At 34.8% G+C, this 16,550-nt stretch overlaps 1 protein-coding gene across 1 annotated transcript in view; it reads right to left on the bottom strand.

The window, feature by feature from the left end:
• Positions 1-16,550, bottom strand: part of TMEFF2 (transmembrane protein with EGF like and two follistatin like domains 2) — a 249,255-nt gene that overhangs the window by 116,494 nt on the left and 116,211 nt on the right. Inside the window, exon 5 of the mRNA XM_060151381.1 lies at positions 546-642. Coding sequence (XP_060007364.1) covers positions 546-642 — 97 coding nt within the window. The remainder of the gene's footprint in view (positions 1-545; positions 643-16,550) is intronic.

Below are 16,550 nucleotides of genomic sequence, written 5' to 3'. Positions count from 1 at the left end.
TACATAATCTGTTCAGCATATCTTTACAGGAGAAGCTGAGTATTGCTTGGGTGAAGGGAGAAGTTGATCCTACAGGGTGGCTCAAAGATTATTCCTTGCCCTACCATCTCCCTAATTCAGCTATGAGAGTGCCTATGCATACCCTTTAAGTAAAATCTGTGCAGTTGCCCAGATCCACCATTTTAGGAGCAGGTTAGCAACTATCCATTGTTTCTTGACCATGCTTTTTGAGAGATGTTCTGATACGTACAGTTTTTCTCTCCATCTCTTAACATGACATTATTTGGGGGTCTTGGTGATATCTTATTGTAACCTTATCAAGTAATGCCCTGGGCAGTTGCTTGGCTGACCCAACTTTTAGTTCAGCTTCAGAAAGTCCTTTCTGTTATTGTAGCCCTCATTTTTTACCCCCATGAGAACTGGATTAAAAAAAAAAACATAAAAAAAAACTGCTGAAAATGTCTTCTTTTAGGAAATAATTGATCAAGTAAAAAGAAATTAATTATTGTCATTATTTTCTTTAAAAGAATAAAATAGCACATTACCAGACATCCTCAGCGTCTTCATCACATTCTGCACCAAACTGGCAAATATCACAGGTGGATGTCTCCTTTTGACTGGTTTCTCCTGAGCCTTCATGGACTATAGGACAGAAGAAAGGGAACAAAAAGAATTCAGATAAGTGTGCGCAATACCAACAACTTCAAGACTATTCTATATGAAACCTGCTACTTTTCCAATGGAGCTATTGGAGCTCCATTAAGATCGTCATATTCGGCTCCCTTCTTCCCTAAATTTGAAGAAAATTGACAATAATATGCTAGCCATTGGTATGTGGTGAATAATTCTTTTCACAAGAAAAATAAATGAGAATACTGGATTTATCAAAATTGTTTGGCTAATAGACCATATGAAAGTTACTTAATTAAAAGGGATTTAGATTGTTACTTGCCTAGAGGAAAAACCTAGTGTCTATAAAAAAATACTTGACATTTTCTCATTCTTAAATTATAGATATTTTTTCATTCAAAGGCTTTAATACATAATTTAAAAATTTAGATGGGCAGCCTTGACTTTTTAGATACGTCTTTTCCCCGCCTCGAGATGCTAAGTACTTATACGGAAAAATATATTAATTATGTTTTCAGAAAACATCTTTTAATTGGTTTTTACAGTAATTTCTTGAATCTTACATAAATGTTGCACAGAGCTCATCATAGTGATTTCTTCTATGAGGGCTATGAACATATATTTCATTTAAAAAATATATACTGTCGCTGATGATGATTATTGATATTGGTCCTTTTTATACACATAAATTACAAGTGTAAAAATATACTATATACAACCTAATTATAAAATTAAGCTTTCAAATCAGGAAAGAATAGTGTAAGTCAAGAAAAAAATTTTAGTATTTGAGTTCAAGAAATAAAAATCTGAGCAACACTTTTGAGATGATGGATTACTGTTTACCCAATTAAAAAAATATGTAGTTGAAAGCAAAAATAGTTTTGCTTATAGATGAAAAATTGCAACAACCTAAGTACTGCATAGATAATCTTATTCCATGGACATCTTATATACTAAAAACATGTGTTTAAATCAAGAGATCCTTAAAACGTGCACTCTGCAAAAGGTTATACATTTTCAGTAGGAAAAGAACAGAGGCAATTAAGTATGGCATTGGCTCCTAGCATTATGAAGCCTAATAAGATAACGTTTTTAACAAAACATCATTGATTAACATGCACCCTAAACCTAAGAAATTTAACCTTACTTATTTTATTTTAATATGATATTTTTCATAATTTGTTCTTTGTCTATTAACATGAGAATTATTAATATTTACAAAAGCAAAGGTCTTTATTCCTTGATTTTCCAATTTACTGCTGTGCAAATAAGTGATCTGATTTACCAGAGAAAAAAAAAAGAACAAGAAGACATCTCTAAGAGAGTTCTCTATTTTATAGTTTTTCCAGGAAAGACAGATTTATTTTTTCCAAAGCAACATTTTTTCCCCTGTACTTTATTTGCCCTGCACTTTTAAAAAGTTACGAATTAAACAGATCAACTTCAATTGCAAAAGTATTGATGGTATAGTTTTAAAATTGGAAGTCTAAAAAAATGGTGTTCCTCCCCAGAAAGAAGAAGGAATTTTAGACTCTGCTAAAATAGACAGCACTTATTATCCACTCTATTATTTTAATACAGGCAAGACCATTAGAGTGGGCTATGGGATAAGAAGGAAGCTGGGGACCTAACCTCAGGGGGTACTGAACAGCTGAGGTCCATCTCTTTATCACTTTCTTACTATTAATGCAACACAGAAGCTGTTAATGGGAGAGAGAGCCTTTTAGTGTTAGCAAGATTAGCAGCTTCTAGACTAAAGCTTCCCATCACTCAGGAAACATACTAACACAACGGGAAGGTCCTTAATGAACAGTTATAGCCATTTATGGGCAGCCCTATCTTCTTTCACAGCAGGGATCCTTGGTTAGGGATCTACTGGAAGTAATCCAGGGGATGAATCGTGCTACCTCAGCAAAACTAACAATAATAATTCTACTGGAAGTCACATTACATTTCTATAAAAGGGCAGTTATTGGTAGACTCGAGATGTTTGGAAATTCTCCCACATGGAGAAGTAAACCCAGAAGTAGCAGTAGCAAAACCTCTATCAATAAACGTTCTGGGAACAAAATGTGAAGCAATCACAGTGAAAAATAAAGTAAAATCTTTCCATATTTCCTGAAGCACAGATTTGCACCTTTGTAATAAACAAACAGATCAGTTCACTGCTGCATTTAACACTATAGACCAAGATTCTTAAATAGGAGTGGGCTCAGAAGCTCTGGTAGACTTGGTTTGTTCATTTATGTATTGTTTTTTAGATAAATGCCCTGAGATATCCTAGGAGGTACTGAATTTGTAGGCTCGAGGCTTGGATATGTATACTTTAAAAAACACATCCCTAAGAATATCTGCCCTAAACAATACTGAAAAGACTTCCTCTGGCCCAAACGTCTTCCTCATGCAGTGAATGTCTAGCACAGGACTTCTGTCACTTTAAAGTGCACAGGAAGCACCTGGAGGTTTTGTTAAAATGAAGATTCTGATTCAGTAAGTGTGAGGTGTAACTGATGCTGCTGGTCCACAGACCACATTTTGACTAGCAAGGTTAGCACTGCATTTTTCCCATCACAATTCACAATTTATTAGTGGGTAGTGCAATGGAGTCAGTGGGTCACTATCAGCATTTTTGTAAACATTTTTGTGTACATGAAGCAGAATATACTGGAATAGAAAACACAGAGTGCATCTTATTTAGCAAGCATAGGTTTTATTTTATAACACTGTTTTAGTTATACATATGTACATCCATCCAGCACTGCAATGTAAATTTCATTTCTTACTAAAGGTCACAGTCACAAAAGCTTGAACACTATTGATTTAGCACATGCTAGATGCTCAGAAAGTATGTGTTGAACAGGAGTGTTCCTTTTTCCTGTTCTTTTTACAGTATCAGAAACAGGAAGGATCGGTGCTTATTTGCATTCATCCGCTGATTATGCAGGAATGAAATTCATTTATCCTAAAGTATTATTTTAACCATGCACTTGCATTTTAAGCCTTTTATTTTGAGTTGTAAAGTAAAAAAGAATTATTTCCCTCTATTCTAAAACAACAGGTTTCAGCGTGTGACTGAGGGAAATTTGAGGAGCAAGGGAGGCAGAGCTCCTGAAAGCATATTATACCTAATATGCTACCCTACAGTTAAAACTGATTTAATTAATTCCTTTAAGAAGATTCTGGATTGGAGCATTATAAGAGATGATCAAATTGCCTCTCTCTCAAACTCTCCCTGCCCTCATGGTTTCATCCGGAAAATTGTTACCAAAATTCCCTTATCAGGACCTTATTCTGGCCCAAATCAGTGGGTGTGCCCACCCACTGGGCCCAGTTCTCTTCCTAACTCACTATAATGCCTCCTGGGCCTCTTATAATATTCCTAACCTATGTTATACTATTTCTGAAAACATGATGAAATAATATAATGTTCAAACACACAGTTATTCAATGTCATTTATTTGGTTCAAAATTTCACTAAAATTTACGTTCAGTGAAATGCTCATATCTTTCAGTCAATTTTGAGGAACGCATGCCAAGACAAAGAACAACTCCATCATTCCAGGAAGTTTGCTTCTGCCTTTCTCAGCCGTTTCCCTACCACTACTATGTCTCTACGTATAGGCTGGTCAGTAATCTGATCTGTCACCACAGATGGACTATTTTAGAATATTACATCAATGGAATCATACAATACGTAATTATTGTGTTCAACTCCTTCCACTTAGCATCATAGTTTTTAAGATGAATTCAGGTAGTTGCCTGTGTCAGTAGTTTATTTCTTTTTATTGCTTGGTATTCAATTGAGTTAATATACCACAGCTTATTTTTCCATTATCTTGTTGAAGTACATCTTGTTTCCAGTTACTGTCTGGAAACAATAACTGAATATTTATGAATAAAGCTGTTGTAAATAGTCTTATAAAAGACTTTTTGGGCACACAAGTTATTTCTCTTCGACAAATACCTCACAGTGGGATTATGGTATTCAGATAGCCACACCAGCTTTCTTTTGCTTATTTCTGTCTTTTTTACTTTCAACCTGCTTCTTAACTTATGTCTAAAGTGTGTTTCTTGTAAACAATATATAGTGGAATGTCACTTTTTTATCTAATCTGAATCTGTCTGCATTTAATCAGGGTATTTAGTCCATTTACTTTAAAGTAATTATTGATATGTTTGCTTTTTAAGTCTCCCAACTTGGTGTTTGATTCATTTTTTTAAATAATTCTTGAGTTACAGAAATTTTTAATATATTTTAGGTACAAATTTTTGTCAGATACATGTATTGGGATATATTTCCTCAGTCTATTTTCTTGAACGTGTTTTTTTTTTTTTTGTAGATGTGCAGAAATTTTTATTTTGATGAAATCAATTTTTTTATTTTATGATTTGTCATTTCTAAGAAGTCTTCTACTTGAAGCTCATGAAGATATTCTTCTATGCTTTATTCTATTCCCCATTTTTATTAATTTTAAAATTTTACTTTAAGTTTATGGTCTATCTAAAATTGGATTTTGTGCATAATGTGAAGTAGAGGTTGGGCTTCTTTGTTTTTACCACATGGACATGATTTCTCTCTCTTGACCTGTCAGTGTGGTGAGATATGTTGATTGATTTCCATATGTTAAGCCAACCTCACATTTTGGGGATAAGTCAAACTTGATCACGGTATATAACCCTTTTTATATATAGCTGGATTTCTTTTGCTAGTATTTTGGTAAGTATTTTTGTGTCTATGGTTCACAAGATATGCTGGCTGTAATTTTCTTGTATTGTTCTTATTTTGTTTTATTATTATGGTTAAAATGGCCTCATGATATGAGTTGGGAAGTGTTCCTACTTCCTCTATTTTATGAAAGAGTTTGTGGAGGATTGGTACTATTATTTCATTTCTTTATACAAGGCTATTTAAATTTTCTATTTTATTGCTTCCTACTCTTACTATTTCCTTTATGTTATATACTTAGAGTTTATTTTCTAGTTTCTTAAAATGGAAGAAGTGCTTGATTTTATACCTTTCTTATTTTCTAATATAGGTATTTAAATCTGTACATTTTCTCCTAAAGACTGCTTTAGCTGCATCCCACAAATATTAATATGTTGTGTTTTCATGTATTTTTGTGAAAATATATATTGTAATATCCTTCAGGATTTCTTCTTTGACCCAAGGATTATTTAGTAGTGTTTTTTTTTTTTTTTTCGGTACGCGGGCCTCTCACTGCTGTGGCCTCTCCCGTTGCAGAGCACAGGCTCCGGACGCGCAGGCTCAGCGGCCATGGCTCATGGGCCCAGCCGCTCCGCGTCATGTGGGATCTTCCCAGACCGGGGCACGAACCCGTGTCCCCTGCATCGGTAGGCGGACTCTCAACCACTGCGCCACCAGGGAAGCCCTAGTAGTGTATTTTTTTAACCTCCAAATATTTGAGGGTTTTCAAAAGTACACTAATTTTATTTATCTTTAATGTAAATATCCAAAATTCATTGGGAATCATTTTAAATATACAAAAGAGTTGTGTGGCCTTAAGGACACAGAGAAATGCAGGCTTCCAAGAGCCACTCAAGGTCTTAACATTAAAAGGAAAGTAATAAATATATAGCATAAGTTTCCATTAAATTCAAAGGACTTTAGAGTTAGGTAGGAAGACTTTTATATCTTTTTACTCCACCCCCCCCAGAGCAAAATTCAATCAAATGATCAACCTGGATGAGAGTTGAAATAAAAAATAGATTGTGTGAGCTGCAAGAGTAAATTGTTTTGAAGTCCTGAAAAGTCTGAAGTATTGAAAAGAGCTCAGCCTGATTGTCCAGGCTTTGAAACAAATCTCTCTGGAGTTTGACAGCTCTATGTCTCGTGTTCAAGATGTTATAAAAAAAATCCATCCATGGTGATCTATCCATCATGGTTAAAGTAAATATTCTGTTTAAGTCCTTTGAAATTTATTAAAACTTGTGTTTCATGGGCCAGAATATGATCTATCTTCTTGACTATTCCATGTGCATCTTAGAAGTTGTAACTTCTTGTGGGGAGTGATTTTCTGTAAATATTAATAGCTTAAGTTGATGGTCCAAATCACCCATAACTGTACTGATTTTTTGTTTAATTGTTCTATCTATTACTGAGAAAGGTGTGCTAAAATCTCTACTGGTGACAGTAAAACTGTTTCTAGTTCTCTTTTGTTTTGTTCTTTTGTTTCATCTTGTATTTGGGAGCTCTGATATTGGGTTTATAAACACTTAGTAGTCTTATGTCTTCTTTAATAAGTGACCCTTTAGCATTATGAAATGCACCCCTTTGCTCTCTGGTCACACTATTCATCTTGAAGTCTACTTTGTTCTGATATTCAGATAACCACACCAGCTTTCTTTTGCTTATTGTTTCTATCTTTTTACTTTCAACCTGTTCATTAAGTTATGTTTAAAGAGTGTTCCTTGTAAACAATATATAGTTGGATTTTGCTTTTTTATCTAGTCTGAATATGTTTACATTTAATCAGGGTATTTAATCAATTTACTTTAATGTAATTATTGATATGTTTGTTTTTAAGTCTACCAACTTGGTGTCTAATTCATATTTAGCTAATCTTTTTGTTTTCCTCTGTTTCCTTTTCTGCCATTTTTTTAGGAAAATCAAATATTCTATGGTATTTATTTTGTCTTATCTCTTCTAATAATTATTTTGTTATATTTTGGGGTTATTATTTTGATGGCTACTTTAAGGATTATAATATACAACTTCAAATTATCCTAATCTATTACTTCATGAACAATTTAAAAACTTTATTAAAATACTATATTTTTAATTACCATAGTCCACCCTTTGCATTCTTATTGTCATAATCATACTTCTACCTGTTCTATAAAACTCGTGTTCCTTTTGAAAATTAGTTTTACTTTAAACATACACCCTACTCTAATTTCAAAGGAAAAAAGCCAGAGATGTCAGTGCTAATGGAGACTCCTTCCTGTCATCATTAAATAATTATTTAGCTGCTGACCTGTATTTGCTCTAACTTTTCAAGACTTATGTATAGTCTCACATTCTCCATGGAAGACACTGTTGGCATATGACACTTATAGTAGATTGAATTATTTTCCCAATAAAAGGATTATACGTTCCTCTCCATAGCCATATGACTTGAAGTTCCATGATATCACTGATAGGCTTATGACTTGTTTTTGCCATTGAAATGTCAGTGGAAGTGAGAAGATATATAAAAGCCAACATGTAGATTTCTACTTTCTTGCTTGTTCCCTTTGCATAAAAGAAGACACATCCAGAATAGGAGCTGTTTCTTCAACCAATCCCAGAATGAGAAGATATATAGAGGCGGGCCATAGTTGACCACAGCCATGGGAGCAAGAATTATGTCACTTACTGATGCTGTAAGCCTTTGAGGTCGTTTGTAACTATAGCTTTACCTAGTGAAAGATGGCTAATAAGACATGAATTAATGTTATTAATGAATTCTAAGGAAATGTTTTCACATCATTTTCGACACTTCATATTTTGGTAGCATTACTATACAACCCTAGATCTGCTTTTAATTGTCTCCAGATCTCCCTTTGAATTTCTATTTCTTTTCTATATTAGCATATATTCTGCAATAGTTAAGCCATGTTTAGTCTATTATATTTTCATTTTTTCCCAACATAGCACTATCTTTCCCAGTCTATTCACGGTTCCCATTTTATTCTCCATGTAGCTCTAGCACATCACTTTGACAGATACATAAGTTGTCCCATTTAAATTAGGCATAGTATACACATTAAACATAGTATATGCAGCAAAGGAAGCCATAAACAAAACAAAAAAGCAACCTACAGAATGAGAGAAAATATTTGCAAAGAATGTAACTGACAAGGGTTTAATTTCCAAAATACACAACAAATTATACAGTTCAATATCAAAAAACACACAACCCAATCAAAAAATGGGCAGAAGACCTACATAGACATTTCTCCAAAGAAGACATACAGATGGCCAACAGGCAAATGTAAAGATACTCAACATCGCTGATTATTAGAGAAATGCCAATAAAAACTACAATGAGGTTTCACTGCACACAGGTCAGAATGGTCATCATCAAAAAGTCTACAAATAAAAAATGCTGGAGAGGATGTGGAGAAAATAGAAATAGACTCATAGACATAGAAAACAAACTAATGGTTATTAACGGGGGAGGTGGGGAGGGGTAAGCTAGAAATTTGGGACTAAGAGATACACACTACTATATATAAAGTAGATAAACAACAAGGACCTATTGTATAGCACAGGAAACTATATTCAATGTCTTGTAATAACGTATACTCGAAAAGAATCTGAAAAACAATATATATATAACAGAATCACTTTGCTGTACACCTGAAACATTGTAAATCATCTATACTTCAGTTAAAAAACCCACAGAAAACACAGTATAAATATGCATAAATATAAGCCCAGGACCAGATGGTTTCATAGGCGAATTCTATCAATCATTTAGAGAAGAGCTAACACCTATCCTTCTCAAACTTTTCCAAAATATAGCAGAGGGAGGAACACTCCCAAACTCATTCTACAAGGCCACCATCACCATGATACCAAAACCAGACAAAGATGTCACAAAAAAAAAACTATAGGCCAATATCACTGATGAACATAGAGGCAAAAATCCTCAACAAAATACTAGCAAATAGAATCCAACAGCACACTGAAAGGATCATACACCATGATCAAGTGGGGTATATCCCAGGAATGCAAGGATTCTTCAATACATGCAAATCAATCAATGTGATTCACCATCTTAACAAATTGAAGGAGAAAAACCACATGATCATCTCAATAGATGCAGGAGAAAGCTTTTGACAAAATCCAACACTCATTTATGATAAAAACTCTCCAGAAAGTAGGCATAGAGGAAACTTACCTCAACATAATAAAGGCCATATGTGACAAACCCACAGCCAACATAATTCTCAATGGTGAAAAACAGACCATTTCCACCAAGATCAGGAACAAGATAAGGTTGTCCACTCTCACCACTATTATTCAACATAGTTTTGGACGTTTTAGCCACAGCAATCAGAGATGAAAAAGAAATAAAAGGAATCCAAATCAGAAAAGAAGAACTAAAACTGTCACTGTTTGCAGATGACATGATACTATACATAGAGAATCCTAAAGATGCTACCAGAAAACTACTAGAGCTAATCAATGAATTTGGTAAAGTAGCAGGATACAAAATTAATGCACAGAAATCCCTTGTATTCCTATACACTAATGATGAACAATATGAAAGAGAAATTAAGGAAACACTCCCATTTACCATTGCAACAAAAAGAATAAAATACTTAGGAGTAAACCTACCTAGGGAGACAAAAGACCTGTATGCAGAAAACTGTAAGACACTGATGAAAGAAATTAAAGATGATACAAGCAGATGGAGAGATATACCATGTGCTTGCACTGGAAGAATCAACGTTGTGAAAATGACTCTACTACCCAAAGCAATATACAGATTCAGTGCAATCCCTATCAAACTACCAATGGCATTTTTCACAGAACTAGAACAAAAAATGTCACAATTTGTATGGAAACACAAAAGACCCCGAATAGCCAAAGCAATCTTGAGAAAGAAAAATGGAGCTTGAGGAATCAGGCTCCCTGACTTTGGGCTATACTACAAAGCTACAGTAATCAAGACAGTAGGGTACTGGCACAAAAACGGACATATAGATCAATGGAACAGGAGAGAAAGCCCAGAGATAAACCCATGCACATATGGTCACCTTATCTTTGATAAAGGAGGCAAGAATATAAAATGGAGGAAAGACAGCCTCTTCAATAAGTGGTGCTGGGAAAACTGGACAGCTACATGTAAAAGAATAAAATTAGAACACTCCCTAACACCACCCACAAAAATAAACTCAAAATGGATTAAAGACCTAAATGTAAGGCCAGAAACTATAAAACCCTTAGAGGAAAACATAGACAGAGCACTCTATGACATAAATCACAGGAAGATCCTTTTTGACACTCCTCCTAGAGAAATGGCAATAAAAGCAAAAATAAACAAATGGGACCTAATGAAACTTAAAAGCTTTTGCACAGCAAAAGAAACCATAAACAAGACGAAAAGACAACCCTCAGAATGGGAGAAAATATTTGCAAATGAAGCGACTGACAAAGGATTAATCTACAAAATATACAGGCAGGTTATGCAGCTCAATATCAAAAAAACAAACAACCCTGTCTAAAAACAGGCAGAAGACCTAAATAGACATTTCTCCAAAGAAGAAATACAGATTGCCAACAAACACATGAAAGAATGCTCAACTTCATTAATCATTAGAGAAATGCAAATCAAAACTACAATGAGGTATCACATCACACAGGTCAGATTGCCAACAAACACATGAAAGAATGCTCAACTTCATTAATCATTAGAGAAATGCAAATCAAAACTACAATGAGGTATCACATCACACAGGTCAGAATGGCCATCATCAAAAAATCTACAAACAATAAATGCTAGAGAGGGTGTGGAGAAAAGGGAACCTTCCTGCACTGTTGCTGGGAATGTAAATTTATACAGCCACTATGGTGAACAGTATGGAGGTTCTTTAAGAAACTAAAAATAGAACTACCATAGAACCCAGCAATCCCACTACTGGGCATGTATCCTGAGAAAACCATAATTCAAAAAGAGTCATGTACCACAATGTTCATTGCAGCTCTATTTTCAATAGCCAGGCCATGGAAGCAACCTAAGTGTCCATCGACAGATGAATGGATAAAGAAGATGTGGCACATATATACAATGGAATATTACTGTGCCATAAAAAGAAATGAAATTATTTGTAGTGAGGGGGATGGGCCTAGAGTGTGTCATACAGCATGAAGTAAGTCAGAGAAAACAAATACCATATTCTAACACATAGATATGGAATCTAAAAAAAAAATGGTTCTGAAGAACCTAGGGGCAGGACAGGAATAAAGATGCAGATATAGAGAATGGACTTGAGGACATGGGGAGGGAGAGAAGTAAGCTGGGAAGAAGTGAGAGAGTGGCATTGACATATATACATTACCAAACGTAAAATAGATAACTAGTGGGAAGCAGCCGCATAGCACAGGGAGATCAGCTTTATGCTTTGTGACCACCTAGAGAGGTGGGATATGGAGGGTGGGAGGGAGACGCAAGAGGGAGGAGAAATGGAGATATACGTATATGTATAGCTGATTCACTTTGTTATACAACAGAAACTAACACACCATTATAACGCAGTTTTACTCCAATAAAGATGTTAAAAAATATGCATAAATAGAAACCTCCCTGTGCACCAAGTCTGAAATAAAGTAGGTGGTCCCCGAAACAATCAGATTGCATCAACAGAAAGAATGAGATTTCTAAGCTTAAATATGATTCATAGAGACTGGTTCTACACTCATTTAAATTATTGCAAAGTTTAAAAATAAATTTACACAAATTTTATATAGACCTTAATCTGAAGTTTTCAAAATTTAGAATGAGTTTTTTCTTTTTTGTATTTTAGAGTCAATATCAATCCAGTAGTCAGTGTTTTTTGTTTTTTAAATAGGTAAGATGAGAAAGTAATCATGCCTTGGTAGGCATGTAATTTTTTCCACTTTATTTACATAGATAAAGGATTCAATATATCTGTTGTAACTAAAATTACTTTGATTATAAAATTATAAACAGCAATTTTTCTTTCTGAATAACTTACATACATTACTGTCTCATTATCACCAAAAAGCTGAACTTTTGAGTTTATCCTCTGATGAAGGAAAAATTCCACTTAAAGAATAGAAAGAAAATTTTAAATCAAAACCCTCCATTCCATTTTTTAATTTGTATAACTTGTCTATTTTGCCTTTTGTATGCCAGTTTTACCTCTCACATGCCTCTCCCACATGTAAGTTGAATTTAAATGATGGAAGCTGCTGACAGTTCCTAGAGCTCAGACAATTCTAAGCTGTTGTTTTTGAGCTACAGTCATGTTCTCTTTTACATTTTCCAACATTTTCCTAGAAACCTCAATGACTTTAAAGAAAAATAAGAATAAGTACTTTCTTTTTATTCATATTAAAATGTGATGATATTTGTCATGTGAATAACAAGTACACTGTTACATCATATTATTGAAATGCTAAAACAAAAAGAAGTAGCATTTTGATCTGCTATTTACAAAACTAACACAGATTAATTTTTTATGTGTATCAGTGCCATATGCAGTAAGATGTGTTCAGGTTTGGGGAAAGAAATTCATTATCTTTGCTTCTTTTTAATTAAAAGAAGTACAAACCCACTAATAATTTTTAAGTGGTTTAAATGCCAAAAAACTAAAGGAAGGCTGAAATTACACTTACACAAAATGGTTTAAAACAACCAAGCGCATGACTGAGCAAATGTGATTCTATATTAAACACTCAAAAAAAGAGATCATTACAGAAAATTTAATTTTTCATAATTAAGCTAGTTTGCTAGAGCTTGACACAGATTCTTTAGAAATCACATATAGTTTATCTTCTGCACAGCTTAAAAAATTTAAGAGATTAATACAATGTTACTATGTTGAAGCAAAATTCTATTGTCATCATTTAAGTCTGACTGATTTCACTCAGTCCTATCTAAGTTAGAACTGAAGATACTCAGTTGATTAGAAAAAAGAAGAAAGACAATGAAGTAAAGAAAGAAGAAATGAGAGAAGGATGGAAGGAAGGAAAGAAGAAAGGACAAAAAGCTTATTCAGCTTGATATCAGGCATGGCAGAATTCATCCGAGAACATTACCATGCCAAGACTTCATGAAACTCTTATTGTATCAATCATATAATTATATGCAAAAATATTTTATTATTCTCAGTGTAATTAATTTATATCATTTTATGTAAATTCATAAAAATAATTAAATTTTTTCCATATTAAATGCCTAAAAGGTAAGAAATGTGTTTTTTATTGGTAAGTGATGAAAACTGACTTGGGCTGAATGAGCTACTCTAAAGCATAGAGGGTACCAAATTCCAATTAGAGGATATCGAGAAAAGACTATGAGTAAGTGGAAACAGTAAATGTACTTGATACTTTTGCACAGATTTGTGATGAGGAAAACAGAGAATGAGGCATTAGTTGGAAAATGATGTACGGTCAAGAAAGGGGTTTTTTATGGAAGGACAGAGTCGAAGCATCATTGTCATGCTGAGAGAAATGGTGCATAAAAGAACAAATTTATGCAGAAGAGAAAGGGGATAATCACAGAAGCGATGTCCTTGAGAAGGGATGGGTTTACAAACAGGTGCAGTGGTTGGTCTTAGAGGTACAAACGTCTTCTGCTCGAGGAGGGGTGGCAGAGTATGTGGGTACAGATGTAGGAAGGAGGTGACACTGGAAAGAGGAGGATGAAATAGATCTCTTTTGGTTGCATTTATTGCCTGTATTGTATTTGTACTCAAAAGCATGGTTATCAGTTGAGAGCATGTGATAGGAAGAGAATGTGAAATATAAGGGAGTGAACGTGAATGAAGAAAGACCAAAGTCTTTCTAAGTCTTTTCAACACTAATTTGTTGCTTTCCAACTTTGTGTTTAATTCTTCTAATTAGTAAATCTCTGATAACAAAGATATAACTTTATTAACTTGCACTTCTGTATGTCATTAGTACATGACCTTTGGTATTGATAACTTCAAGGCATTTTCTGATATAAGAAGTTTTATTTGAATCATCAAATGAAGACTAAATTGCCAATACAGTCAACTCTAACCTACTTAATGTTTGTTTTGGTAGAGGGGCTTTGCAATCTGGTAACAACTTACATGTCATGTTTCTTTCCTATTTTCCCATTCCATCATCACAGTACTAGTTCAGATCTTCATCATACTTGCCTAAACTTCTAACTACCTGATCTCTGCACTTGCAAACTTGCCTCTCTTAAATATATGTCCCATGTATCTTATTAAAATGCAAATCTGATCATATCATTTAAAATTGAAAATGACATGAAGTAATCTAAAGGCAGTTACATGATAGGCAAAGTTCAGGGGTAATGCTAGGAGAGCTGGATTTGGGTTGCCCAGAGTCTTTTCTTGATCCCCAGATTTCTTATTTGTAAAATGAGATGCCTGCCCTGCTTGCTCACAGGCTGTGGTGAAGATTAAACAGGAGGACATGTGAAAGTACTTTGCACCCTCTAAACTGCTCTGCCACCCTAAGGTGTTAACACTAAGAAAGTGTTAAAGTTGAAGTAAACTCATTATCTTATTCCAAGTAAGAAAGTTCTTTGAAGGAAGTCCAAGTCTGGGCATCACAAACGTGAATTTTTGGCCCTTGTGAGTGGCCTTATAGTGATACTGAAGTAGGAGTCTTTGAGGGAGCAGGGAAATAAGAATCACAGAACAACATAATGAAATAGAGAAATAAAAATATTGAGAAACTTGTAGAAGAGGTCTTGCATCAAAGCATCCTCATTTGGTTTCTTATATGAAGGGCTAAAAGGATTGAGGGAGGAGCAGGTAAGAAGTGGATGAGAAGTCTCAGATAGGTCACCTCAGAAATTTCCCAAAGAGCTCTAGGCTGTTGTTCTAGTACACTGAGTCTTGGAACAAAAAAAAGCACTAAAGTGATCATTTTGTTCTTATTGATGAAGATAAGAATAAAATAAGAGCTTTACATTTTCTTTTTCTACTTGCCTGTTATGGGCATTGGATTTCACTGTAAAGCCTGAAAAACATACTCATCTAAGTCTAATTTCCAAGTCTAAATGAGACTTAAAAATAAAACTTATAAAGGTCAAGGCTTGTTTAAATATATAACTTATTGCTATAAATAGGCCAACATAATAAAAGAGCAGCAGTAATAATGAAGTCAATTTTAAGAGGTCAAGGCATTTCGTAGAATTGGTAGCTGTAGCAATAATTTTTCTGAATTGTCTATAATATTTCTAGCCTATTTTTGCTATTAAAGATCCAGTTGCTAATTTTTGGAATCACAGTAGCCAAAATAATGGGAAGAATGTCAGGGCTGGACTTCAGTGTTTGTGATTAGTTTCAGTCTTGGGTTAGATATAGCCTCACTCTTTTCTCCACCCCTACTTGTTCTATATTGAGAGACCCTGTTTTATTTCTACAAGTTCCCTCTGCCTATTGGCTTTGGTTGGTGGAATTTGGCTACTCTTGTTATTCCTTTTTCCAGTCTACAGCTGTCTCTCAAACTCTGGTTTAAAATCTGTAACTTACGACCTATTCCCTAGCACTCTTGAAAACCTTTCTTGTGATGCCCCATCTTGGAATCGGCCCCCACTAGCAGCCACTCAAGGCTGGCTCCACTATGCTCAGTTTCACTCCCCGCTCCTGGAAAAGTGCTTTCAACTGTATTATTTCGAAGCAACGTAAACAATAGAAAGCAATGAAAACATATACAGTCAAAAGTAAGGATAGGTCTTCCCTGGTGGCGCAGTGGTTAAGAGTCCGCCTGCCGATGCAGGGGACACGGGTTCGTACCCCGGTCCGGGAAGATCCCACATGCCGCGGAGCGGCTGGGCCCGTGAGCCATGGCCGCTGAGCCTGCACGTCCGGAGCCTGTGCTCCGCAACGGGAGAGGCCACAACAGTGAGAGGCCCACGTACCGCAAAAAAAAAAAAAAAGTAAGGATAAAAAGGTCTGAATTATCCAATCTGAAATGTGAAAGAAGACATGAACATCTTCCACAAAGTGGGAAAAAAGAAAATACAAAACCAAACCAAACCCACAAAATGGTCTAAGGAAGCTGGAGTGCTGGAATAGGTTAGAAATTGACTTCAAGCTAATCAATATGACTTCTTTATAGAACCATTACCTCAGTCTAAAACTGTAAAGTGGAGGGAATGAATAATTGTGGAAAAGACATCTAGATTTTTAAAAATTGCATGGGATTTTAGAGAAGATTT

The sequence above is a fragment of the Lagenorhynchus albirostris genome, chromosome 6, assembly GCF_949774975.1.
Source record: "Lagenorhynchus albirostris chromosome 6, mLagAlb1.1, whole genome shotgun sequence".
NCBI lineage: Eukaryota > Metazoa > Chordata > Mammalia > Artiodactyla > Delphinidae > Lagenorhynchus > Lagenorhynchus albirostris.
Note: the sequence above shows the minus strand (reverse complement) of the source record. Positions and strands in the feature narration are given on the sequence as shown.